The sequence below is a fragment of the Salvelinus namaycush genome, chromosome 19 (assembly GCF_016432855.1).
Source record: "Salvelinus namaycush isolate Seneca chromosome 19, SaNama_1.0, whole genome shotgun sequence".
NCBI lineage: Eukaryota > Metazoa > Chordata > Actinopteri > Salmoniformes > Salmonidae > Salvelinus > Salvelinus namaycush.
The window spans coordinates 5,889,551-5,917,432 of NC_052325.1; the positions used below are offsets into that span (position 1 = coordinate 5,889,551).

A 27,882-nucleotide genomic window follows, 5' to 3' on the forward strand; every position below is an offset into this window, starting at 1 on the left:
ATGGACTCCCCAATGTGCCTCGTTAAAAACGCTGACGGAGAGCTTTGCGTAGAACCAGAGGCCATCGACTACCTAATGGGACTGAAACAGAAAGTCGTAGTTGTGGCGGTGGTCGGGCTGTATCGCACCGGCAAGTCCTACCTCATGAACAAGCTAGCTCAGAAGAGAAGTGGTGAGAGACAAATATATATATTTTTACAAACAGGTTTGGACATCATCTGTGCCTCAGTCTTTTTTGGTAACACTGTACATTAAGTTTCCCCTACTACTCTGTAGCTACACAGTAATAACTGTAGAAACATAGTAGGACAGGGATTCTTGAAACTCGTACAATATTTGTATGGCAGAAGAAAAAAATATATAGTAAACATAAAAAAGAAAGGATTTTGTTGCAATATTTGTTCTTAAAAAATGGATCTTGATATTGATATATATTCTTTTTTTTACTTTATTAATTTCCATGCACAAAATGACAATGTCATGGGGAAAGGATCACAATTTCAAACTCTCCCAAAAAGTTGTTGAAAAAATGTAAAAAATGAATATTACCTGAAAAAGTATCTTATGTGGTTCCTTACAATAGCCCTCTGTGACGTCAAGGAATATTTCTCGCAAAAATGTGATTCCTTAAAAATGTGTGCAGAATTTTGGTCAACTCAGATTTTTCTAAAAATCCTAAATGAATCAGGAATGAGCAGGGTCAGCTTTACCATAAGGACCCCTTCTTCATGACCTCATTACATGTTGTGAAACAAGACCGCTCACGGTCTGGAAAGTTCTCTTCTTTTGATAGATTTCAACAAAAGTATTGTTAACATATTAATAAACCTATTGAAAATAACCAGTAGTTAATGACAGAGTATGCCTTGTTACAATTGTTGCTACCAGGTCCGAGCCTAGGACCGGCAAAAGTGACGTGGGCTAATTCAGTGAATGACGTACGTTAACAAGAGGGAAACTGATGATGCACTGACACATTTTGAAGTGTATTCTACTTTTCTGACTCTCAATAGTAAGTTGAGACCCCGACTGAGCTACAAAAATATATATACAGTATATATATATACAGTATATATACAGTGAGCAAACAACGTATTGGTACAGTGACACATGTTTTGTTGTTTTGGCTCAGTACTCCAGCACTTTGGATTTTAAATTATACAATGAATATGAGGTTACACTGCAGACTGTCAACTTTAATTTGAGGGTATTTTCATCCATACCGGGGGAACCGTTTAGAAATTACAGCACATTTTGGACAAAGTCCCCCCATTTTAAGTGACCAACATTTTTGTAGTCAAAGGTTTAGTATTTGGTCCCATATTCCTAGCACACAGTGATTACATCAAGCTTGTGACTACAAACTTGTTGGATCCATTTGCTGTTTGTTTTGGTTGTGTTTCAGATTATTTTGTCCCCAACGGAAATTAATGGTCAATAATGCATTTTGTCATTTTGGACTCACTTTTATTGAAAATAAGAAAATAATATGTTTCTAAACACGTCTACATTAATGTGGATGCTACCATGATTACAGATAGTCCTGAATGAATCGTGAATAATGATGAATGAGAAAGTTACAGACGCACAAAAATCCTAACCCCCTAAAGATGCTAACCTCCACTGTTATTGTAATGGTGAGAGGTTAGCATGTCTTGGAGGTAAGATAGGAAATGCTAACCTCCACTGTTATTGTAATGGTGAGAGGTTTGCATGTCTTGGAGGTAAGATAGGAAATGCTAACCTCCACTGTTATTGTAATGGTGAGAGGTTAGCATGTCTTGGAGGTAAGATAGGAAATGCTAACCTCCACTGTTATTGTAATGGTGAGAGGTTAGCATGTCTTGGAGGTATGATATGAAATGCTGACCTCCCCTGTTATTGTAATGGTGAGAGGTTTGCATGTCTTGGAGGTATGATATGAAATGCTAACCTCCCCTGTTATTGTAATGGTGAGAGGTTAGCATGTCTTGGAGGTATGACATGAAATGCTAACCTTCCCTGTTATTGTAATGGTGAGAGGCTAGCATGTCTTGGAGGTATGAACTTCCTCACTCATCACTTTTCAAGATTCATTCAGGACTATGCATAATCATGGTAGCATCCACATTAATATAGAATGGATTAGAAACACATTCTATTCTTATTTACAACAAAAGTAACTCAAAAATGACACAATACATTATTTACCATTAATTTCTAAGTGAATTTGTCCCAGTATTTTTGGTTCCCTAAAATTGTGGAGAAAATGTACAAAAGGTGCTGTAATTTCTAAACGGTTCACCTAATATGGAGGAAAATACGCTTAAATTAAAGCTGAGTGTCACCCGCCACCCTCCCCACGCTATACTGTGGTCCAGCACTGGTAGGAGCTCGTAGCTAGCTTGCGCTGGTCTGCACTAACTCTGTTCTAGGGCGTAGCTAGCTAGTTCTGGTCAACACTAGTTCTGGTCTGCACTAAATAACTCTGGTCCAGGGCGTAACTAGTAGCTAGCTGGCGCTGGTCCACACTAGTTATGGTCCGCACTAACTAACTCTGGTCCAGGGCGTAGCTAGTAGCTAGCTAGTTCTGGTCCGTACTAACTCGGGTCCGCACTAACTAACTCTGGTCCACGGCGTAGCTAGTAGTTAGCTAGTTCTGGCATGAACTAGTTCTCATCCGTACTAACTAACTCTGGTCTAAGGCGTAGCTAGTAGCTAGCTAGTTCTGGTCTGCACTAGCTCTGGTCCAGCTCTGTTACAGTGTAACAGTGTTACCAGTCTGGTTAATATTTATGCTGTAAATGTCCTCAATAATCTCTGTTCATTTAGGTTTTGCCCTTGGAGCCACCATCCAGTCTAAGACTAAGGGCATCTGGATGTGGTGTGTCCCTCATCCTGAAAAAAAAGACCACACCCTGGTGCTTCTGGATACAGAGGGACTGGGGGATGTGGAGAAGGTGGGAGGTCAAAGTTCAATCTCTTTACAATCCACATTAAAGATTCATATTCCTCTTAGATTACGAACCAAGCACAGTGAACACATACTGTATCTGCACACTCATCATTTAAATGAGATGATTACTTAGTCAGAGATCCAATACATGTTGTGATACTTGTTTCAGGGGGATTCTAAGAATGATGCCTGGATCTTCTCCCTGGCCATTCTGTTAAGCAGTACTCTGGTCTACAACAGTCAAGGGACCATCAACAATGATGCTGTGGAGAAGCTTCAGTATCCTTTTGGGTTCAAATGTTTCTCCATTCTGTTGCAGCTTGTGGACATAATCTGTTGTGGTATTTGATATGATAGTTTGCTTGTTTGTTAGGCTTTTGACAGTAATCTCAGCCATATTAGTGGTATCCTAGCTAATTGTGATGGACATTTTCATACATTTTTACGTATTTTTTTAACATTATTAAACTGTAAGCTGGACCTAATCATTGATATGGTAGAGAATTGAAATGGAATAATGCTCCACCTAAATATGTTCCAATTAATTAAATATACAATATGCATGTTGCATCAGTGCTACGTAGTAACTTTGTTTCTCTGGAAACTGTGAAGGGCTTGAGAAATCACAGAATGCTGATTCCCGGGATTGACTCTTAGCTTTTGTGAACTTTAAGAGATGGTGTTGTTTGTTTGTTTTTCACTTCCCTGAAATTCAAGCCCCTGTACACAAACTGTGCATGACAGACATGAGCTTTGGGAACTCTTGTATCAATCCTCAACCGGTCCTACAGATATGTGAACGAGCTGACAGAGATGATCAAGGTGAAGTCTTCCACTGACAATGAGGAGGAAGGAGAGGGCACCCAGTTTAAGCAGTTCTTTCCTAATTTTGTGTGGACCGTCAGAGATTTCACTCTACAGCTCAAGATCGACGGCAGAGAAATCACTCCAGACCAGTATCTGGAGAATTCCCTGCAACACAAGAAAGGTGATATTGATTAATATAAACCAGGTAGTTTGAGACCTAGATGCTGATTGGTTCAAACAGCATTCCAGCTGTGTGTATATCAGACAATATACCACGGTATGATGCAAAGCGTAGCGTTATGACTATAACTACTGTTCCCTGAAGGAGTACAACATACTATGGGGAGTCGCACTCTCGTGACTTCGGTTGAAGGATCTACAATCATGCCTGACAAGGCCAATGAAATCCGTTCCTTGCTGTAAGCACCTCCTCACACAGGTGATAAGCGTGAGGCTCTGATTAATTCCTGCAAATATTATTATTATTATTTTTATTTTATTTGAACCAATCCACCAAATATCTTTGTTGTTTTTTTACAGCTTTTCTGCTACATATACATTTTTACATAATGTTATAGGGGCGGTAGGTAGCCTAGTGGTTACAGCATTGGGCCAGTAACCAAAAGGTCGCTGGATGGAATCACTGAGCTGACAAGGTAAAAATCTGTTGTTCTGCCCCTGAACAAGGCAGTTAACCCAGTGTTCCCCGGTAGGCCGCCATTGTAAATAAGAATTTGTTCTTAACTGACTTGCCTAGTTGGAAAAATGAAACATGACCTTTTAGTAAGTCAACTTCGGTACGACATAATCACGCCCAAGCTGACCCCAAGGGATACTAAATGAAACGGCCCATGGCAGACCACCCAGACCTGACCCCGCCATATCCTACAGTCTGGGTGTTGTGCAAACTGCACGCTGCCTAGTGACTTCAAACTGTCCCAGCTGTAAGCAGTGTGTGGTGATGCTACAGCCCTTATATCTCCGTTAGTCAACCCTTTAATCAATGTCCAAGACGCTGCCAGACCCCTGGGGGGGTGGGTGAGTACACCACTAGGTAAGTCTTTCTCCTTGCTGCTATATGCCAAGGAGATAGCCAACACAATCCAGTGGGAGAGGCGCTGCTTGGAGAACATCCTGCCACAACATGGATTAGCAAAACAGACTAAAAGTTGGTCTCATCACCGGATATCCCAGGTCCATTCAATGGACGTGCTTAAATCTCACACTGGACACAGGGCATCTAACAGCCCTTAACCAACAATGATCTTCTTTGGGACTGGGGGGCAGTATTGAGCAGCTTGGATGAATAAGGTGCCCAGAGTAAACTGCCTTCTACTCAGGCCCAGTTCCTAATATATGCATGTTATTAGTAGATTTGGATAGAAAACACTCTGACGTTTCTAAAACTGTTTGAATGATGCCTGCGAGTATAACAGAACTCATATGGCAGGCAAAAACCTGAGAAAGAATCTGAGGAAATCTGAGATTTGTAGTTTTTCAACTCATTGCCTTTTGAATACACTATGGGGTCATGTTGCACTTCCTACGGCTTCCACTAGATGTCAACAGTCTTTAGAACCTTGTTTGAGGCTTCTACTGTGAGTGGGGGCAAATGAGAGGGGATTGAGTCAGAGGTCTGGCAGAGTGCCATGAGCTGACCACGCACGTTCACGTGACAGTTAGCTTGAGTTCCATTGCAATTCTACAGACAAAGGAATTCTCCGGTTGGAACATTATTGAAGATTTATGATAAAAACATCCTAAAGATTGATTCTATACTTCGTTTGACATGTTTCTACGAACTGTAATATAACTTTTCGTCTGAACTTTCGCATGGACTTGCCTGTGCGTTGTGAGTTTGGATTGTTTACTAAACGCGCAAACAAAAAGGAGGTATTTGGACATAAATTATGGACTTTATCGAACAAATCAAACATTTATTGTGGAACTGGGATTCCTGGGAGTGGATTCTGATGAAGATCATCAAAGGTAAGTGAATATTTATAATGCTATTTCTGACTTCTGTTGACTGCACAACATGGCTGATATGTGTTTGGCTGTTTTGTTGTCTGAGCGCTGTACTCAGATTATTGCATGGTGTGCTTTTTCGGTAAAGCTTTTTTGAAATCTGACAGCGGTTGCATTAACCTTTTATGGCTGCAGTCCCGTTAACGGGATCGATATGACAACAGCCAGTCGAAGTGCATGTGTCTTATATCATTTTAAAGGTAATCTTGTTGTTAATCCCACCAAAGTGTCCGATTTCAAATAGGCTTTTCAGCGAAAGCACTACAAACGATTATGTTAGGTCACCACAAAACCACAATAACCACAGCCATTTTTTTCAGCGAAAGATAGCTTTCACAAAAACCAGAAATAGAGATAAAATTAATCACTAACCTTTGATTATTTTAATCAAATGACACTCATAGGACTTCATGTTACACAATACGTTCATGTTTTGTTTGATTAAGTTCATATTTATATCAAAAAATCTGAGTTTACATTGACGCGTTAGATTCACTAAATGCAAAAACATCAAGTGACTTTGCATAGCCACATCGTTTCAACAGAAATACTCATCATAAATATAGATGATAATACAAGTTATACACATGGAATTATAGATATACCTCTCCTTAATGCAACCGCTGTGTCAGATTTAAAAAAAACTTTACGGAAAAATAAACCATGCAATAATCTGAGACGGAGCTCAGATGAATAGCCAAATTAGCCGCCATGTTGGACTCAACAGAAACCAGAAAATACATGATAAATGTTTCCTTACCTTTGATGAATTCATCAGAATGCAGTCCTAGGAATCCCAGGTCCACAATAAATGCTTGATTTGTTCGTTAATGTCCGTTATTTATGTCAAATTAGCTACTTTCGAATTGTTTACCCTAACCAAAGTCTCAAAGTGCGACCACTATAACGTGACGAAATGTCCAAACGTTCCGTTACAGTCAGTAGAAACATGTCAAACGATGTACTGAATCAATCTTTAGAATGTTGTTAACATACATTTTGAATAACGTTCCAACCGGAGAATTACATCGACTTCAATTGAGAGATGGAACGGAGCTGCCTCTTACGTGAACGCGCGTGTTGAATGCATGGTCACCTCATGGCAGTGATTACTAATTTCTGTCTCCTTCGACCCCCCTTCACATTAGAGTCATCAGACTTAGTTCTATTGACCGTTGACATCTAGTGGAAGCCGTAGGAAGTGAAAACCCATCCATATCTCTATGTATTTTCAATGACAGCTTGGTTGAAAATATGGCACCCCCAGAAAAAATCCAAACAGGAAGTGGAACTTCTCAGGTGTTTGCCTGCCATATGAGTTCTGTTAATCTCACAGACATAATTCAAACAGTTTTAGAAACTTTAGAGTGTGTTCTATCCACTACGAATAATAATATGCATATATTAGTAACTGGGACTGAGGAGCAGGCCGTTTACTCTGGGCACCTTTCATCCACGCTACTCAATACTTGCTCTGCAGCCATAAGAAGTTAACCTCTACGGACCACCCATCCCGGATCCGGGTTAATTGTCATCAGAAACGCTGACTAGCATAGCCTAGCCTAGCGCCACAGGTATATAATATAATATAATATCATGAAATCACAAGTCCAATACAGCAAATAAAAGATAAACATCTTGTGAATCCAGCCTACATGTCCGATTTTTTTAAATGTTTTACAGCAAAAACACAACATATATTTATGTTAGCTCACCACCATATCCCAAAAAACACAGCCATTTTTTTCACAGCAAAGATAGCTTTCACAAAACCCACAAATAGAGATAAAATGTATCACTAACCTTTGAACAACTTCATCAGATAAAAGTCTTATGACATCATGTTATACAATACATTTATGTTTTGTTCGAAAATTTGCATATTTATAGCCACAAATCGTGGTTTTACATTGGCGCCATGTTCAGAAATGGCTCCAAAATATCCAGAAATATTAGAGAGCCACGTCATCTAACAGAAAAACTCATCATAAACTTTGATGAAAAGTACATGTCGTACATATAATTAAAGATACACTGGTTCTTAATGCAATCGCTGTGTTAGATTTAAAAAAATAACTTTAGTAAAAAGCACAGCATGCAATAATCTGAGACAGAGCTCAGCCATTCTCCGCCATGTTGGAGTCAACAGAGTCAACAGAAATACGAAATAACATCATAAATATTCCCTTACCTTTGATGAACTTTCATCAGAATGCAGTGCCAGGAATCCTAGTTCCACAATAAACCGTTGTTTTGTTTTATAATGTCCATTACTTCTGTCGAGTTAGCAACTTTGGCTAGCATGTGTAGCTCACGTGTCCAAAGAACTTTGGACACTAATGAACGAAAACTTCAAAAAGTGATATTACAAATCGAATAAACTGGTCAAACTCAGTTGAGAATCAATCTTCAGGATGTTTTTCTCATATATATCCAATAACGTCCCAAACGGAGCATTTCTTCATGTCTATATAACCGATAGCAAGGAAGGACATCACATGCGTAGTGTGCGTGGCCAAGAACTGGCAATATGCCTGACCTGTCACTCCAATGGCTCTCATTCGGTCCCACATCAGGCTAGACGCTTCATTCCACGTTCTACTGCCTGTTGACATCTAGTGGAAGGCGTATGAAGTGCATACAGATCCATAAATATAAGGCAATTGAATAGGCGATGCCTTTCACAGCGACCCATTTCAGATTTTTCACTTCCTGTTTGGAAGTTTGCCTGCCAAATGAGTTCTCTTTTACTCACAGATATAATTCAAACAGTTATAGAAACTTCAGAGTGTTTTCTATCCAATAGAAATAATAATATGCATATCATATGATCTAGGACAGAGTACGAGGCCGTTTAATTGGGCATCAATTCATCCAAAAGTGAAAATGTCGCCCCCTATCCCTAAGAAGTTTTAAGGAGAAGTGTATCTAAAGTTCCATGTATGAAACTTGTATCTTTCATCAACATTTATGATGAGTATTTCTGTAAATTGATGTGGCTCTGCAAAATCACCGGATGTTTTGGAACTACTGAACATAACACCCCAATGTAAACTCAGATTTTTTTATATAAATATGAACTTTATCGAACAAAACATACATGTATTGTGTAACATGAAGTCCTATGAGTGTCATCTGATGAAGATCATCAAAGGTTAGTGATTCATTTTATCTCTATTTATGCTTTTTGTGACTCCTCTCTTTGGCTGGAAAAAAACCTAAGATAATCATTTGGTGTGCTTTCGCCGTAAAGCCTTTTTGAAATCAGACACTGTGGCTGGATTAACGAGAAGTGTATCTTTAAAATTGTGTAAAATACTTGTATGCTTGAGGAATTTTAATGATGAGATTTCTGTTGTTTTGAAATTGGCGCCCTGCACTTTCACTGGCTGTTGTTGAGGTGGGACGCTACCGTCCCGAATATCCCAGAGAGGTTAAGAAGTTTAAAGAAAAATAAGTGTAAAGTAAAAAGCAGATAAGTAAAACATTTAAAATAAAAGTAACAAATAACTAAAGAGCAGCAGTAAAATAACAATTGCGAGGCTATAAACAGGGGGTACCGGTACAGAGTCAATGTACGGGGGCACCGGTTAGTCGAGGTAATTGAGGTAATATGTACATGTAAGTAGAGTTAAAGTGACTATGCATAGATGATAAACAGAGTAGCAGCAGAATAAAAGAGGGGGGCAATGCAAATAGTCTAGGTAGCCCTTTGATTTGCTGTTCAGGAGTCTTATGGCTTGGGAGCAAAAAGATGTAAAGAAGCCTTTTGGACCTAGACTATGTACTCCTGTACCGTATGCCATCCGGTAGCAGAGAGAACAGTCTATGACTATGGTGGCTGTAGTCTTTGAAAATGTTTAGGGCCTTCCTCTGACACCACCTAGTATAGAGGTCCTGGATGCCAGGAAGCTTGGCCCCAGTGATGTACTTGGCCATACGCACTACCCTCTGTAGGGCCTTGCGCTCAGAGGCCGAGCAGTTTCCATACCTGGCAGTGATGCAACCCGTCAGGATGCTCTCGATGGTGCAGCTGTAGAACCTTTTGAGTATCTGGGGACCCATGCCAATTTATTTCAGCCTCCTAAGGGGGAATAGGCTTTGTTTTGCCCTCTTCACGTCTGTCTTAGTGTGTTTGGACCATGATAGTTTTATGGTGATGTGGACACCAAGGAACTTGAAGCTCTCAACCTGCTCCACTACAACCTCGTCGATGAGAATGGGGGAGTGCTCGGTCCTCCTTTTCCTATAGTCCACAATCATCTCCTTTGTCTTGATCAAGTTGAAGGAGAGGTTGTTGTCCTGGCACCACAAGGCCAGGTCTCTGACCTCCTCCCTATAGGCTATCTTATTGATGTCGGTGATCAGGCTGTTGTCAGCCCACGTGTTGAGGATCAGCGTGGCGCATATGTTGTTACCTACCGTTACCACCTGGGGGCGGCCCGTCAGGAAGTGCAGGATCCAGTTGCAGAGGGAGGTGTTTAGTCCCAGGCTCATTAGCTTAGGGATGAGCTTTGAGGGCTCTAGTGTGTTGAAGCCGGAGCTGTAGTTAATGAATATTATTCTCACATAGGTGTTCCTTTTTTCCAGGTGGGAAAAGGCTGTGTGGAGTGCCATTGAGATTGCATCATCTGTGGATTTGTTGGGGCTGTATGCAAATGGGTGTCTCGGGTTTCTGGTATAAAGGTGTTGATTTGAGCTATGACCAGCCTTTCAAAGCATTTCATGGCTACAGACGTGAGTACTACGGATCGGGAGTCATTGAGGCATGTTACCTTAGTATCCTTGGGCACAGGGACTATGGTGGTCTGCTTGAAACATGTTGGTATTACAGACTCAGTTAGGGACAGGTTGAACATGTCAGTGAAGACAATTGCCAGTTGGTCAGCGCATGCTCTGAGTACATGTCTTGGTAATCCGTCTGGCCCTGCGGCCTTGTGAATGTTGACCTGTTTAAAGGTCTTACACACATCGGCTATGGAGAGCGTGATCACACATTCGTCTGGAACAGCTGATGCTCTCATGCATGTTTCAGTGTTACTTGCCTCGAAGCGAGTATATACGTAATTTAGCTCGTCTGATAGGCTCGTTTCACTGGGCAGCTCGTGGCTGTGCTTCTCTTTGTAGTCTGTGACAGTTTGCAAGCCCTGCCATATCCAGTGCAGCCGGTGTAGCGACATTCATCGCCCAAAGCAAAATCATGTCTGCTCACCATCAATATGGAGCGAGCCAAGGTTAGGAGGGACAGAGTCTCTGTATGGACAATGGTACAGAGTCTCTCTCCGTCTGTTGATGCACAACACCACTGACACATTGTCGGTCAAAAACAGATACACCTTTAGGAGATCTGCACCATTTTCCATACCTCCCAAATCGAGTTGCCTTCATACAGTCCACCCCGCCCTTGGGGGTATGCGTCTGTCATGATTACCTTGCGAGATACAACTCGGTCCATGGGAGCCCCCTGACAATAGCAGAGGGTCCCACCACTGGACCACTGGTCCATGCATCCAGGTGATGGCTAGCACTCAGTGCTGGAAGGGCCGCATCAACAATTGTAGCCTGTAGCCTGACAATGGTGACACTGCACATGTGCGCCATTGGTCGGAGCAGGCAGCGAGCCTTCTGGAACGCCATCTTGTTGACTGGGAGAGATTGGTTATTTGCATGGGGGTGGAAACATCATGCTTTGGGGCTGTTTTTCTGCAAAGGGACCAGGACGACTGATCCGTGTAAAGGAAAGAATGAATGGGGCCATGTATCGTGAGATTTTGAGTGAAAACCTCCTTCCATCAGCAAGGGCATTGAAGATGAAACGTGGCTGGGTCTTTCAGCATGACAATGATCCCAAACACACCGCCAGGGCAACGAAGGAGTGGCTTCGTAAGAAGCATTTCAAGGTCCTGGAGTGGCCTAGCTAGTCTCCAGATCTCAACCCCATAGAAAATCTTTGGAGGGAGTTGAAAGTCCGTGTTGCCCAGCAACAGCCCCAAAACATCATTGCTCTAGAGGAGATCTGCATGGAGGAATGGGCCAAAATACCAGCAACAGTGTGTGAAAACCTTGTGAAGACTTACAGAAAACGTTTGACCTCTGTCATTGCCAACAAAGGGTATATAACAAAGTATTGAGATAAACTTTTGTTATTGACCAAATACTTATTTTCCACCATAATTTGCTAATAAATTCATAAAAAATCCTACAATGTGATTTTCTGGATTTTTTCCCTAATTGTGTCTGTCATAGTTGAAGTGTACCTATGATGAAAATTACAGGCCTCTCTCATCTTTTTAAGTGGGAGAACTTGCACAATTGGTGGCTGACTAAAAACTTTTTTGCCCCACTGTATGTGGGAGACTTTTGACAGCCATGAACACTGTGGAACTCAGTTCAAAAACCTGTGTTTTTGTGGGAAGGTTTGCCTAAAGCCCGGTCCACTCTGGGTACACAGGCTCTGGCGATTAGTGACGTACCCCGATTGGCACAACGAGCCTCACTCGATTTAGGCGATAAGATGCATTCCCGGCAACCGGCTGGTACCCAGCGCTGGACCGCATGCCGTAAAAATAGACCCAGGGAAAAAGCCTTATCATGGAGGTTATCCTACCGACCAGTCTTAAGTACTGGCGAAAAAATGCCTTGTAACATAGCTAGTACTGGTACAGACACCTCAGAAAAATGTACCCCTTCTGTTGTAACAGACCGGGGTGATTCGTAAATGAATCTATTTCATGTCCAACCCTGCTCAATTCCCTTAAAACCTCTTTGGGCTAGGCGTCCCGCTTGCCTCAGCTGAAGCTGAAGGACGCGCAATTCAAACAATCTTTAAAATTATGGAAATTAAACATTTAGGTACAATGTGTGTTTTCTCTCATTTGAAAGCTTAAATTCTTGTTAATCTAACTGCACTGTCCAATTTACCGTAGGCTTTACAGAAAAGCATGCCATGCGATTGTTTGAGGACGGCGCCCAACATAAACATATTTTTGCACCGGTACAGGTTTCATAAATCCACAAATAGCGATTAAATATTCACTTACTTATTTTGAAAATCTTCGTCTGATTTGTCATCCAAAGGGTCCCAGCTATAACATGCAGTGTCGTTTTGTTAGTTAAATTCCTTCTTTATATCCCAAAAGTCAATTTAGTTGGTTTGAGTAATCATTGATTTGAGTAATCCACTTGATCAACATCTAGAGAAAGGAAACACAAAATCGACACCTAAACTTTGTTTCAACTAGTCAAAATATGTTTCTAATTATTCCTCAGGTACCCTAAAATGTAATTAAACTATAATATTTCATACGGAAAGAAGTATGTTCAATAGGAAAGCAATATTAGCAGGTGCACGTCCTCTTCATCATGGGCAAACATAGATTTCCAAACTGGTGTCCTTGTACTAAAACTCATATTTCTTACTCGTTATTCAAGTTACAAGCCTGAAACCTTGAACAAAGACTGTTGTCACCTAGTGTAAGCTATAGGAATTGCAATCTGGAATTGGATATGCCCCAATGCCTTCCATTGGAAGAGCATGGGCTCTCAAATATTATTTTTTTCTAGTGGTTTTTCTTTGGATTTTCTCCTACCATATCTATTCTGTTATAGTCTCAGACTGTCACACCCTGGCCTTAGTATTCTTTGTTTTCTTTATTATTTTAGTTAGGTCAGGGTGTGACATGGGGAATGTATGTGTTTTTGTAGTGTCTAGGGTGGTTGTATGGTTTAGGGGGTTAAGTAGAGTAGATGGGTTTGTGTTTAGTATAGGTGTCTAGCTGTGTCTACGGTTTGCCTGAATGGTTCTCAATCAGAGACAGATGTCATTAATTGTCTCTGATTGGGAGCCATATTTAAGGCAGCCATAGGCACTAGGTTAATGTGGGTAATTGTCTATGTTGTACGTTTGTAGCTTGTGTGTGCACTTACGTCTTTAGCTTCACGATCGTTTGTTGTTTTTGGTTTCAGTTTGTTAAAGTGTTCGTTGCGTGTTTGTTTCCGTTTCTCTAATAATAAAAGAGAATGTATTTTGCACACGCTGCGCCTTGGTCCACTCTCTCTCAGCAAGACGATCGTGACACAGACATTATTTTAACATTTATACAAACGTCAAAGTGTTTTCTGTCCAATGGTACCAATTATATACATATCCTGGCTTCTGGGCCTGAGTAACAGGCAGTTTACTTTGGGCACATCAGTCAGGCGGAAATTCAGAAAAAGGACCTTAGCCCTATGAAGCTGCTACCAATAACTTATCCCTAATAGGGCCCATAACCTTTATCACTAGACACTTCATAGTCACTAGTGAGCTAGTGGGGGAGGGGCGCCCCCTTGTGGACAGAGACCCAACTTCTCACTCTCACCCTGGAGAGATTGATATACCCCTTGAACCCCGTGGACACTGTGTAACGTGGGGTAACAAAGCGGGGAACATTAAACATGGACAACCTTCCAACATTCCATGATACTGTATGGCCTCCTTGAAGCCCCTTTACGGGGACAGGGAGCTCTGGCAATGGCTGACATAGTACCCCGTTTGCCAAACATGGGGGCACTGTTGTCACAGTAATGTTTTTGAGGAGTGGCACACTGGTCACTTAGATTCATGCCAAAGCCCCTCACTCCGGGGGTTACCCAAGCCAAGTGTTTGGGGCTGCTTTCTCATCGGAGGAGCAAGCAAACCCCGCTTCTTCCACTCCCTCCAACTTCCATAATTAAAATCGGAATGGGGTTGCCATAACGCTGGGGGAAAGCTAGGAAGTTTATTCGCATAGGAGCCGGGTGGGATCGCGGCCGAGTAGCCAAAATACATTTGCCACCACCAACCAATCCATCTCCACTACCTGCTCTTCGGTCCTAGCCAAGGTACCGGCATCTGGGACAGGAAAATGGCCAATGGTAACTCCTAGCTTCCTCAAGAATACCAAGTCTTTCCAGGGAGTTTGTACACAGTATGTTGCAATGTGCACACGGACTGGTTGGAGCGACGGCCGCCTGAGCGTGCTCAAAGCCCTAAACAGTCCACACACAGATCGTGAGTATCTTTCAGATAAATGCTATCATTACATGACTGGGATCATGATCTCGACCCCGAATCCAGCTTAGTCATCGTCGTTTTTGTTGTTTTCTTGCACCAACAAATTGAAGAATAACTAATTGTTTGTGATTAGAAAATGAATAAGAACAAGTACAAACTTCAGCACACAAAATCCAGAGTTGTATCCAGGGACTCCGTGTTGCGTCGTAAATTAGAACAGCACTTAGCCATGGTATATTGGCCGTTTACCACACTCTCTCATGCCTTAATAATGCTTAAATTACCTCACTCTCTCATGCCTTAATGCTTAAATATACCTCACTCTCTCAGGCCTTATTACTTAAATATACCTCACTCTCTCAGGCCTTATTACTTAAATATACCTCACTCTCTCAGGCCTTATTACTTAAATATACCTCACTCTCTCATGCCTTAATGCTTAAATATACCTCACTCTCTCAGGCCTTAATTAATGCTTAAATATACCTCACTCTCTCAGGCCTTATTGCTTAAATATACCTCACTCTCTGAGGCCTTATTGGTTTAATATACCTCACTCTCTTCGGCCTTATTACTTAAATATACCTCACTCTCTCAGCCGTTATTAGTTAAATATACCTCACTCTCTCAGGCATTATTGCTTAAATATACTTCACTTTCTTCGGCCTAATTGCTTAAATATACCTCTACTATTTACAAATGACAGTATAATGATAAATCAGCAATAGGCGTATTATTTTTATCCATCTCGCTTTGAGTCCCACAATCACACCAGAGTGATTTAATACTTCCAACCCATTTATTTTGAGCTACATACTTTTTAATCGGATGTGTCTATTCCTTCTGCATCTGCAGAAGTGTGTGATTAATGGGGGCTGAGAGAGTGCTTGTGTGACAAAGGTGGATCCCGCAAACAGTTTTTCTCACAGAAATGTATGTAATGTCCGAACAGCTTTTGAGCTACAGACTATTATGTCCCCAATATGAAAAGCTGAGACACTCACAAACACACAGATGTAAGCTACACAAGAGTCGTTAGAAGGTAAGGAGTGCTTCCACATAGAAGATCATAGTAAATCCCAGGACATAGTGTCTATAATACTGTAAGGGCTTCTTCTACATAGAAGATCATAGGAAATCCCAGGACATAGTGTCTTTAATACTGTAAGGGGATCTTCTATATAGAAGATCATAGGAAATCCCAGGACATAGAGTCTATAATACTAAAGGGTTTCTTCTACATCCCAGGACATAGTGTCTATAATATTGTAATAATCTCACATATTTGCTGTCACAAATGCCAAACTTCACACAGTTGTTACTGACTAGTTGGATATTATATTCCCACTGAGCAAACAATTGCTGTACTTACAGAATTATTTTAAACACATATTTTATCGGGATTTTGCATTGACATATGCAATACAACTCAAGAATGCAACTGCAATTGGCCCAGCTTCGAAAGCAATTTGTATGTTCTGGTTGTCCTGAAAAGGAAAATGGTAAAAACTTCATTGTGAGGCAAATATAAGATCAAGCAGATGAATGAAACAGTGGCGGTCAGTGATGTTTATGAGCATGGCCTTATTTCTATTACAGCATATTGGATGACTGTCATTCATATTCCATTTTACCCAGTTCAATGTAACAGTGATAGGTTTAGCCTACTACATGATACTTTAATTTTCCCTACACCTATCATGAGGTTGCTACAACCTAGCCTATGACTGAAAGTTTACAACGTAGGTGCACAGGTCGAGAGACACATTTGAGTAATCAAGGTGACAGACAGTGACACTGTCACGATCTATCACAAGGATGACGCTGGAGAGACGAAGCAGGTACGGGGAGTAACATTTAATAAATCACGGACATGGAACGAGACATAAACAGCTTAGCAAACAGAAAAAACAATCAATGCAGAAGCAGGGAACAGAGCTGGGGAACTGACACATATAGGGGAGGAAATGAACAGGTGATGAGTCCAGGTGAGTCCAATAACGCTGATGCGCGTGACAAGGAAAGGCAGGTGTACGTGATGGATGGCAGGAGTGAGTGATGCAAGGCATTCTGGCGCCCTCAAGCGCCAGGGGGAGGGGAAGAGCGGGAGCAGACGTGACAGTACCCCCCCACTAGGGGCGCCACCCGGCGTCCCACCTGGGCAAACCGGCCGAGACATGGGCGCTGGGCAAGCCGGTTGAGGCGTGGAAGCCCAACGAACCGGCTGGAGCGTGAGAGCCTGGCGAACCGGCTGAGGCATGGGAGCCTGACGATCCGGCTGAGTCCAGACGCCTGTCGATCCCGCTAAGGAAACCCGATGATCCGGTGGATTGTGACGTGGGATGGGAAGCCACCGAGCCAACCGAGGCAATGAAACCTCTCGAGCCAGCCAGGGCATGAAAGCTCGACGGGCTGGCTTAGGCACCCCCGGTTCCATCGGCGGCAGAATCCACCCCCGACGTCACCGACAAAACAAACAAACAAAAAACTCCTGGACAGGCTGGGCAGACAAGAACTGACGATCCAGCTGAGGCCCGACGTGGGATGGGCGCCATCCGAGCCAACCGGGGCAAGGAAACCTCTCGAGCCTGCTAGGGCGTGGAAGCCCGACGAGCAGGCTAGGCACCCCCGGTTCCATCGGTGGTGACCCAGAGCCGATGCCACTATATCAACCAGAACGCCAGTACTCCCCGATGCTTCGTGTGATGGCTTCTGCATTCTATCACGATCTATCACAAGGATGACGCTGGAGAGACGAAGCAGGTACGGGGAGTAACATTTAATAAATCACGGACATGGAACGAGACATAAACAGCTTAGCAAACAGAAAAAACAATTAATGCAGAAGCAGGGAACAGAGCTGGGGAACTGACACATATAGGGGAGGAAATGAACAGGTGATGAGTCCAGGTGAGTCCAATAACGCTGATGCGCGTGACAAGGAAAGGCAGGTGTACGTGATGGATGGCAGGAGTGAGTGATGCAAGGCATTCTGGCGCCCTCAAGCGCCAGGGGGAGGGGAAGAGCGGGAGCAGACGTGACAGACACGTTCAATACCATCTTGCATACTCTGGCCTGCATCTAGCTGGTCTAGGGTGTAATCATTAGTCCAACAGTTGCAAACGAGAATTTCTATTGGACAAATTCAAGTATGTTTATCCCCATTTTGTTCCGTTTGCTTCCGTTTAAGAAATGTTTTTCACAGAATCGGGGGATTGAATACACCTCTGATCACACGCAAACGCATACAAACAGTATGATCATTTTGTTCATTGTAGATTCCTTCTCACATCTATGCGCTCTCCTCCTCTCACATTTTACCTTCGCTTGTGGACTTCAGTGCACAACACATCAGCTGTCTGTGACCAGAAGAAAAATACCATTCCAAACCTAACCTTCATATCATAACCACTAAACGCTACACACAGCCTACATCATTGTCACCATATTAGCTAACGTCATAGCTAGACAACATAGCTACTAGACCTAATGCATTAGTAAACCAGCATACAGTACAGTGTACAGTCAGCAAGCAGTTTATCAGTTACACCTGCAGGTATAAAACCAAAAGTTTACCATAAAACCAAAAGTTTACCTTGGACGAGTTCCAGTGTTGGATAGCCATGGCCACCTAGCTAACATAGCATCCCTCAATGTTTTAGCCTGATGTTTGAGTAGGCTAATCTAGCTAATTGCATTCGAAAGAAAAATAAATACAACTAAATATTGCTCTCTCTCTCTTTCGCTTCTCCTTAATTTTTAAAGAAATTAGTTAGTTAATAACTGTTAATCTATTGTCTTTCTTTCTCTTTGCGTCAATTTCTCACCACATTTTATACACTGCTAGCTAGCTGTAGCTTATGCTTTCAGTACTAGATTCATTCTCTGATCCTTTGAGTGGGTGGACAACTGTCACGATCGTCGTAACTTTTAAGAGAGGACCAAGGCGCAGCGTGATAACAATACATCTTCCTTTTATTAAGAAGACGAAACAAAAGAACAAAAACAACAAACAGACGACCGTGAAGCTATACAAACAAATAGTGCTGACACTAAACACTACACATAGACAATTACCCACAACAGACCAATGCCTATGGCTGCCTTAAATATGGCTCCCAATCAGAGACAAATGAATGACAGCTGTCTCTGATTGAGAACCATTCAGGCAACCATAGACATACCTAGATACCTACACTCAACACAAACCCATACACTCTACCAAAACCCCTTATACCATACAACCACCCAAGACGAGACAAATACACACAAACATCCCCCCTGTCACACCCTGACCTAACCAAAATATTACAGAAAACAAAGATAACTAAGGCCAGGGCGTGACAACAACATGTCAGTTCATTGCGCAAGAGCTATAATAGATTGGAGGAGGAAGGAGATGTTATTGGGACGTACCCAAGATCTACTTGTACTATAAAATCCAGTAATGCCAATGTTATCCTTCAGGTTTTGGTAAAAAGATCAATGACTACAACGTCCCGCGAGAGTGCATCCGGAACTTCTTCCCCTCACGAAAGTGTTTTGCCTTCCCCTTCCCAACAATTCCTGAAAACATTCACCAACTGGACTCCATGGACGAGGCTGAGCTTTCTGAAAGCTTCAGAGAGGTCGCAGATACTTTCTGCCGCTTCATTTTCCAGGAGAGCCGTACGAAGACTGTTGTAGGGGGACACACATTGACCGGAGAAAGTGAGTCAGATATCTACCTACAGTACAATATGTGAGAATGGATAAATATATTTAATTTTATTGTACCACTAAATATTTAGTGACACATATTTTTCCTCCCACCTCTATCTGATTGCAGTGCTGGGGCACTTGGTCAACACCTATGTGGAGACCATAGCCAAAGGCGATGTGCCTTGTCTGGAGAATGCTGTGTTGGCCATTGCTAAAATTGAGAACCAGGCTGCTGTGGATGAGGGCCTGGCGGTGTACCAGAAGGGAATGGAGGATGTGAAGGCCTTATTCCCGGTGGACATCAATCAGCTGTCAGAGAACCACCTTCGCTCAGAGACCCAGGCCACAGAGGCGTTTATGAAGCGATCCTTCAAAGACGAAAATGGGGAGTTCTTGAAAGCTCTTGTGGTATGGATCATCATTCTAGATCCGTGCCTGGTACATGATTGATTATCTTATGCAACACAATGATAATCATTAACAGTAACACCAGTGACACCATGTGGAATATGGCCAATCAGTGCAACTCCTCAATCAATTAACTTCTTGAGACAAAATAACACTACTGTGAAAACCAATGCTCAGATTAGATGTTTAATCTTGGATTAAAATTTACAATATATTGAATAAAATGCTAATATAGATATGGAGCCAATATGTAACAATTTATCACTATAGGAACATGGCATACCGGGATTCACATGCCTGAATCTGAAAATTCCCAATAAATCTTTCAGGAGGCCATTGGCAACCTCAACGTCAACCTTTTCAAACAGAACAAGGATGCCTCAGAGAAGAAGTGCAATACCCTTCTAGAGAATCTGTCTGCTCCGATGGATCAGGGGATGAAGGAGGGGAAGTACACCATACCAGGAGGTTATGAGGTATACCGCAATCACCATGACAGCATGGTGGCACAGTACCGGGCCGAGCCCAACAAAGGAGTCGGGGTAAGAGCTAGAACCCAAACAACATCAACAATGTAGTGTATTAGAGAATCAAAACATCCATCATTAGTCAGTAATGAACAATTACACATTTCAACATATGTCAGTCACCTGGTTATGGTTTGAATCAAAATTCCATGTAACAACCTATGAGGCATGTTTTCTGCAGGCTGAGGAGGTTCTGGAGCAGTTCCTGAAGGGAAAGAGTGCAGAGTCCAACTCCATCCTGCGAGCTGACAAAAGACTGACTGAAAATGAGAAAAAATTAAAAGGTAAGCCACACCTCCATCTTTTTTATTTCCAATTATAATATAATAATCTACTGTTGTAGGTTAATACAGAAGATATAAACAAGACAAGTGGCCCCGCCCTAATGCCAGGCCCCACCCAAAAAGACCAATTTAATTATTATGGAGTAAAAAGTATTACTGGTGGCCGACTAGAACATATAAATTATGACAGCTTTTTACAATTAAGCATTTTGCTAGTATCTGCTATTTTGAATGATATGATTTATTTCCCCAGTGCCTTCAGAAAGTATTCACAAAGACCAGGGAGGTTTTCCAATGCCTTGCAAAGAAGGTCACCTATTGGTAGATGGGTAAAAATAATAAAAGCAGACTCTGAATATCCCTTTGAGCATGGTAAAGTTATTAATTATACTTAGGATGGAATTCACCCAGTCTTTACAAAGATACAGGCGTCCTTATTAACTCAGTTGCCGTAGAGAAAGGAAACCGCTCAGGGATTTCACCATTAGGCCAATGGTGACATTAAAACAGTTACAGAGTGTAATGGCTGTGATAGAAGAAAACTGAGGATGGATCAACAACATTGTAGTTACTTCACAATACTAACCTAATTGACAGAGTGAAAAGATGGAAGCCTGTACAGAACAAAAATATTCCATAACATGCATCCTGTTTGCAATATGTCATACTATCCAGGTCTGTGCCCAAACAATTTGAGTTTCTACTTCTAAAAATCTACCTTTCCAGAAACAAGTCTCTCACTGTTGCCTTTTGTTATAGACCACCTTCTGCCCCCAGCTGTGCCCTGGACACCATATGTGAATTGATTGCCCCCGATCTATCTTCAGAGCTCGTACTGTTAGGTGACCTAAACTGGGACATGCTTAACACCCCGGCCATCCTACAATCTAAGCTAGATGCCATCAATCTGACACAAATGATCAATGAACCTACGAGGTACTACCTCAAATCCGTAAACCCTCATAGATATCATCCTGACCAACCTGCCTTCTCAAAACACCTCTGCTGTTTTCAACAGGGATCTCAGCGATCACTGCCTCATTGCCTGCGTTCGTAATAGGTCTGCGGTCAAACGACCACCCCTCATCACTGTCAAACTCTCCCTAAAACACTTCAGCGAGCAGGCCTTTCTAATCGACCTTGCCCGGGTATCCTGGCAGGATATTGACCTCATTCCTTCAGTAGAGGATGCCTGGTTATTCTTTAAAAGTGCTTTCCTCACCGACTTAAATAAGCATGCCCCTTTCAAAAAAACGTAGAACTAGGAACAGATATAGCCCTTGGTTCACTCCAGACCTGACTGCCCTTGACCAGCACAAAAACATCCTGTGGAGTACTGCATTAGCATCGAATAGACACCGTGATATGCAACTTTTCAGGGAAGTTAGTAAACCAAAAACTAGCTTTTTCAAGCAGAAATTTGCTTCCTGTAGCACAAACTCCAAAAAGTTCTGGGACACTGTAAAGTCCATGGAAAATAAGAGCACCTCCTCCCAGCTGCCCACTGCACTGAGGCTAGGAAAAACTGTCACCACCGATAAATCCACGATAATTGAGAATTTCAATAAGCATTTTTCTACGGCCTTGCTTTCCACCTGGCTACCCCTACCCCGGTCAACAGCCCTGCACCCCCCACAGCAACTTGCCCAAACCTCCCCCATTTCTCTTTCACCCAATTCCAGATAGCTGATGTTCTGAAAGAGTTGCAAAATCTAGACCCCTGCAAATCAGCTGGGCTAGACAATCTGGACCCTCTCTTTCTAAAATTATCCGCCGCAATTGTTGCAACCCCTATTACTATCCTGTTCAACCTCTCTTTCGTATCGTCTGAGATCCCCAAAGATTGGAAAGCTGCCACGGTCATCCCCCTCTTCAAAGGGGGAGACACTCTAGACCCAAACTGTCACAGACCTATATCTATCCTACCCTGCCTTTCTAAGGTTTTCGAAAGCCAAGTTAACAAACAGATCACCGACCATTTAGAATCCCACCGTACCTTCTCTGCCATGCAATCTGGTTTCAGAGCTGGTCATGGGTGCACCACAGCCACGCTCAAGGTCCTAAACAATATCATAACCGCCATCGATAAGAGACAATACTGTGCAGCTGTATTTATCGACCTGGCCAAGGCTTTCGACTCTGTCATTCACCACATTCTTATCGGCAGACTCAATAGCCTTGGTTCATCAAATGACTGCCTCGCCTGGTTTACCAACTACTTCTCAGACAGAGTTCAGTGTGTCAAATCAGATGGCCTGTTGTCCGGACCTCTGGCAGTCTCTATGGGGGTGCCAAAAAGTTCAATTCTCGGGCCGACTCTTTTCTCTGTATACATCAATGATGTCGCTCTTGCTGCTAGTGATTCTCTGATCCACCTCTACGCAGACGACACCATTCTGTATACTTCTGGCCCTTCTTTGGACACTGTGCTAACTAACCTCCAGCCGAGCTTCAATGCCATACAACTCTCATTCCGTGACCTCCAACTGCTCTTAAATGCAAGTAAAACTAAATGCATGCTCTTCAACCGATCTCAGCCCGCACCTGCCCTCCCGTCCAGCATCACTATGCTGGACGGTTCTGACTTAGAATATGTGGACAATTACAAATATCTAGGTGTCTGGTTAGACTGTAAACTCTCCTTCCAGACTCACATTAAGCATCTCCAATTCAAAATTAAATCTAGAATCTGCTTCCTATTTCGCAACAAAGCATCCTTCACTCATGCTGCCAAACATACCCTCGTAAAACTGACTATCCTGCCGATCCTTGACTTCGGCGATGTCATTTATAAAATAGCTTCCAACACTCTACTCAGCAAATTGGATGCAGTCTATCACAGTGCCATCCGTTTTGTCAGCAAAGCCCCATATATTACACACCACTGCGACTTGTATGCTTTCGTTGGCTGGCCCTCGCTTCATATTCGTCGCCAAACCCACTGGCTCCAGGTCATCTATGTATTTGCTAGGTAAAGCCCCGCCTTATCTCAGCTCACTGGTCTCCATAGCAGCACCCACCTGTAGCACGTGCTCCAGCATGTATCTCCAGCAGGTATATTTCACTGGCCCTCCCCAAAGCCTATTCCTCATTTGGCCGCCTTTCCTTCCAGTTCTCTGCTGCCATCGACTGGAACGAACTGCAAAAATCACTGAAGCTGGAGACTCATATCTCCCTCACTAATTTTAAGCATCAGCTGTCAGAGCTGCTCACCGATCACTGCACCTGTACATGGCCCATCTGTAAATAGCCCATCCAACTACCTCATCCCCATATTGTTATTTTTTTAATTTATTTTGCTCCATTGCACCCCAGTATCTCTACTTGGACATTCATCTTCTGCACATCTATCACTCCATTGTTTAATTGCTAAATTGTAATTACTTCGCCACTACGGCCTATTTATTGTCTTACCTCCCTAATCTTACTTCATTTGCACACACTGTATATATATTTTTCTATTGTGTTATTGACTGTACGCTTGTATATTCCATGTGTAACTCTGTGTTGTTGTTTGTGTCGCACTGCTTTGCTTTATCTTGGCCAGGTCACAGTTGTAAATGAGAACTTGTTCTCAACTGGCCTACCTGGTTAAATAAAGGTGAAATGTAAAATTAATAAAAAACAAGGCACTAAAGTAATACTGCAAAGAATATGTCAAAGAAATGTAGTTTTTGTCTTGAATACAAAGTGTTATGTTTGAGGCAAATCTAATACAACACATTGCTGAGTACCACTCTCCATATTTTCAAGCATAGTTGTGATAGTGTCATGTTATGGGTATGCTTGTAATCGTTAAGAACTTTGGAGTTTTTCAGGATAAACAATAAATGGAATGAAGCAAGGCACAGGCAAAATACTAGGGGTAAACCTTGTTCAGCTTTCCACCTTTCAGCAGGACAATAACCTGAAACACAAGGCCAAATCTACGCAGGAAAATCTTACGAAGAAGGCAGTTACAGTTACAGTTTTGGCCGATTTGGAGTTTGGACATAAATCTGCTTGAAAATCTATGGCAAGACCGGAAATGGTTGTCTAACAATGTTCAACAACACAACCACTTTGAAGAATTTTGAAAATAATAATGAGCAAATATTGTACAAACCAGGTGTGGAAAGCTCTTAGAGACTTACCCAAAAATACTCACAGCTGTATTCACTGCCAAAAGTGATTCTGTATTGACTCAGGGGTGTGAATACTTATGTAAATTAGACATTTTTGTATTTCCTTTTTATTTTTTGTATTTTTTTTTACATGTTGTCATTGTAGGGTATTGTGTGTAGATGGGTGAGAGAAAACATATATTTAATCCACAACAAAATGTAGAATAAGTCAAGGGGTATGAATACTTTCTGAATGCACTGTATACCAATCTGATGCCTGACTAACTAGCGCCATAGGGATATCCAAATTGAACCCAAATTTACCACAGGCATTACGATCGGGTTGCGTGCAGCTGCACTCTGAATTGATGATTACTTGAGTGCTGCCAGCAGTGGGCATGTGGGCAGGATTGAAACAAACCCAACCTTCATTTACGTTGTGATGCAGTCACGACCACAAAAATCTGTTTTTGGCGAGATTGACTTCATGACCAAAATGATCCTATTTACGCTTTTTACTACATTTTAATATTATAATAAATGTTGGACTCATCGATGCCACATAGGCTGTTAACTAAATGAGAAGTCAGTTTTTTACAGGCAGTTGCTCTTTAAAAGTACAAGGGGAATAGACCAGGCCCGAGCTATGAACCAGCCCACCACTGCAAAGCACTGAATAATCTCCCCTCTTCAAACATGCAATATGTGCTGTTGAGGGTAATTTAGAGTGGTGATAAAGTTGAATTACAAAATAACACTCAAAATGTGTTTGCCTGGTCCAGCAACGATCATCTCGCCCATTTGTTCTTTGATTAATTCTTAAAAGTATAAAAAAGTCTATATAAAACAATTATTTTAGAAAATATTGAATGTGTCCTTTACTACTATAGAACCTTAGAAACACATTAAATAACACACTCTTAAATAGCAAAAAAGATAGTCAAAAATGAAATCATAAGGAATAAGTTTTTGAAATGTCTGTCCTAAATCTAGGAGATAAAAGAAAGCTCACAGGAAAAAATATATAAATATATAAATATATTTTTGGACAAATATTGAACCCCTTTTTTAAACTGGTACCTGGTTACATTCAGATGAGTCACGTTACACTTGTGGTCTTAGAGCAAAATGGGGAACACCATCATGTTGGTGAGAGTCTCCCCTTTCTATGGTCAAATTAGTTTGTAGACTAAACCGTTCAGATACTACAGATGTTTTCATGAGAAGACTGATTTTCAGGATGTCTCCTGGTCTGACAAACAGCAGTAGATCTGCCTCTTTTCACCACAGATGTGGAAGTGCGACATAGGTGGATGTGGTGGATTGAGGCGCAGCCCAATGCAAAATAAATAAATACATCTCTAGCTTAAAACTGGCAGATTTTAATGGGTATTTTTTTATTATGTTACTTAGATTGAAGCACCGTTGCGCCAATAGACTCTTGAGGGTTTTAATGTGTGTGAATCTGTATGAGAAAATGAGTTGTCCAGTATTCCTAAATATTTATCTCTCTCCTTGGCTCTTCCAGCTGAGAAGATGAAAACAGCTGAGCTGGAGCAGGAGAAAGCAGCATTCAAGGAGCAACAGGCAGAGATGGAGCGCAAAATTGAGAACATGGGCAGGGGCCAGAAGAAGACCTTGAAGGAGATGAAAAAGAAGATGGAGAAGGAGAGGAAGCAACAGCAGCAGGAGTTCGACAGGACCCTGGACCGCAGGATGCAGGAGCAGAAAGATCTCCTGGAGAAGGGCCATAAGGAGAAGGCTGACCTAATGAGAGAGCAGATTGAGGAAATTAAGAAAAGCAATGAATTGGAAAGGGACACCAATATCCAGAATCAGAAGGCTCTGCTGGAAATTGTGAAGCAGCAGGCTGAGCAACAGAATAAACAGAATGAAATGTTAATTGAGGCGCTCATCAATAAATCACAGGTACAAGTTGATGAACAATTATGTATGATAATGTGATCCACTCCACTCCACTTTGAATTCCTGACGATGAAAAGCCAACTGAAATTGAATCTTGAAGCGTTGAAGTGTTTGTCCTCTATAGCCATCGCAGTTTTTATCTGGTTATTATATTATCTATTACCATCATTGTGTTTATCTGGTTATTATATTATCTATAGCCATTATTGTGTTTATCTCTCCCTGCTGGTTATCTATGAAAGTTTGAACGTCTTGAAAAACGATCTGGCGTTAAAGGCCACATGAGCCTGGATCCTCTCTAGGTTTCTTCCTATGTTCCTGCCTTTCTAGGGAGTTTTTCCTAGCCACTGTCTTTCTGATCTGCATTGCTTGTTGTTTGGGGCTTTAGGCTGGGTATCTGTAAAGCACTTTGTGACAACTGCAAAAAGGGCTTTATAAAATACATTTGATTGATTAACCTCTTGTGAATCCTCCAAGCCCTAAACATTCCACACACAGATCGTGAGAATATTGGCCATATACCACACTCTCTCAGGCCTTATTACTTAAATTTACCTCACTCTCTCAGGCATTATTACTTAAATATACCTCAGTCTCTCAAGCCTTATTACTTAAATTTACCTCACTCTCTCAGGCCTTATTACTTAAATATACCTCACTCTCTCAGGCCTTATTACTTAAATATACCTCACTCTCTCAGGCCTTATTACTTAAATATACCTCACTCTCTCAGGCTGTACTGCTTAAATATATCTCACTCTCTCAGACTGTACTGTTTAAATATACCTCACTCTCTCAGGCCTCTACTATTTACAAATTACAGTATAATCATGATAAATCAGCAATAGGCCTATTATTTTTTATCCATCTCGTTTTGAGTCCCACAATCACAACAGCGTGATTTAATACTTCCAACCCCTTTATTTTTGAGCTACATACTGTTTAATAGGATGTGTCTATACCTTCATCTGCAGATACCATCCATTAACCGGTGTGATTAATGGGGGCTGAGATAGAGAGGTGTTTGTGTGACAAGGAAGGATCCGAAAACAGTTCTCCTCACAAAAAAACGTCTGTAATGTCCTAACAGTTTGAGCTACAGACTATTATGACCCTAAAATGAAAAGAT

At 41.8% G+C, this 27,882-nt stretch overlaps 1 protein-coding gene across 1 annotated transcript; it reads left to right on the forward strand.

Annotated features, from left to right (window-relative positions):
• Positions 1–26,792, forward strand: LOC120064532 (guanylate-binding protein 1-like). Its single transcript, XM_039015141.1, has 9 exons — positions 1–172; positions 2,812–2,939; positions 3,105–3,214; positions 3,727–3,923; positions 19,272–19,514; positions 19,633–19,913; positions 20,243–20,455; positions 20,622–20,724; positions 26,356–26,792. The coding sequence occupies exons 1-9, from the start codon at positions 1–3 to the stop codon at positions 26,790–26,792; spliced, it is 1,884 nt and encodes a 627-aa protein (XP_038871069.1).
• The last annotated feature ends 1,090 nt before the right edge of the window (positions 26,793–27,882 follow it).

Bases quoted from the DNA above. Each gene is read 5' to 3' on its own strand.
- LOC120064532 (XM_039015141.1), top strand. From the start codon at position 1: ATGGACTCCCCAATGTGCCTCGTTAAAAACGCTGACGGAGAGCTTTGC. The intron at 19,914-20,242 runs GTATGGATCATC...TAAATCTTTCAG, and splicing joins AGTTCTTGAAAGCTCTTGTG to GAGGCCATTGGCAACCTCAA. The intron at 20,725-26,355 runs GTAAGCCACACC...TGGCTCTTCCAG, and splicing joins AAATGAGAAAAAATTAAAAG to CTGAGAAGATGAAAACAGCT.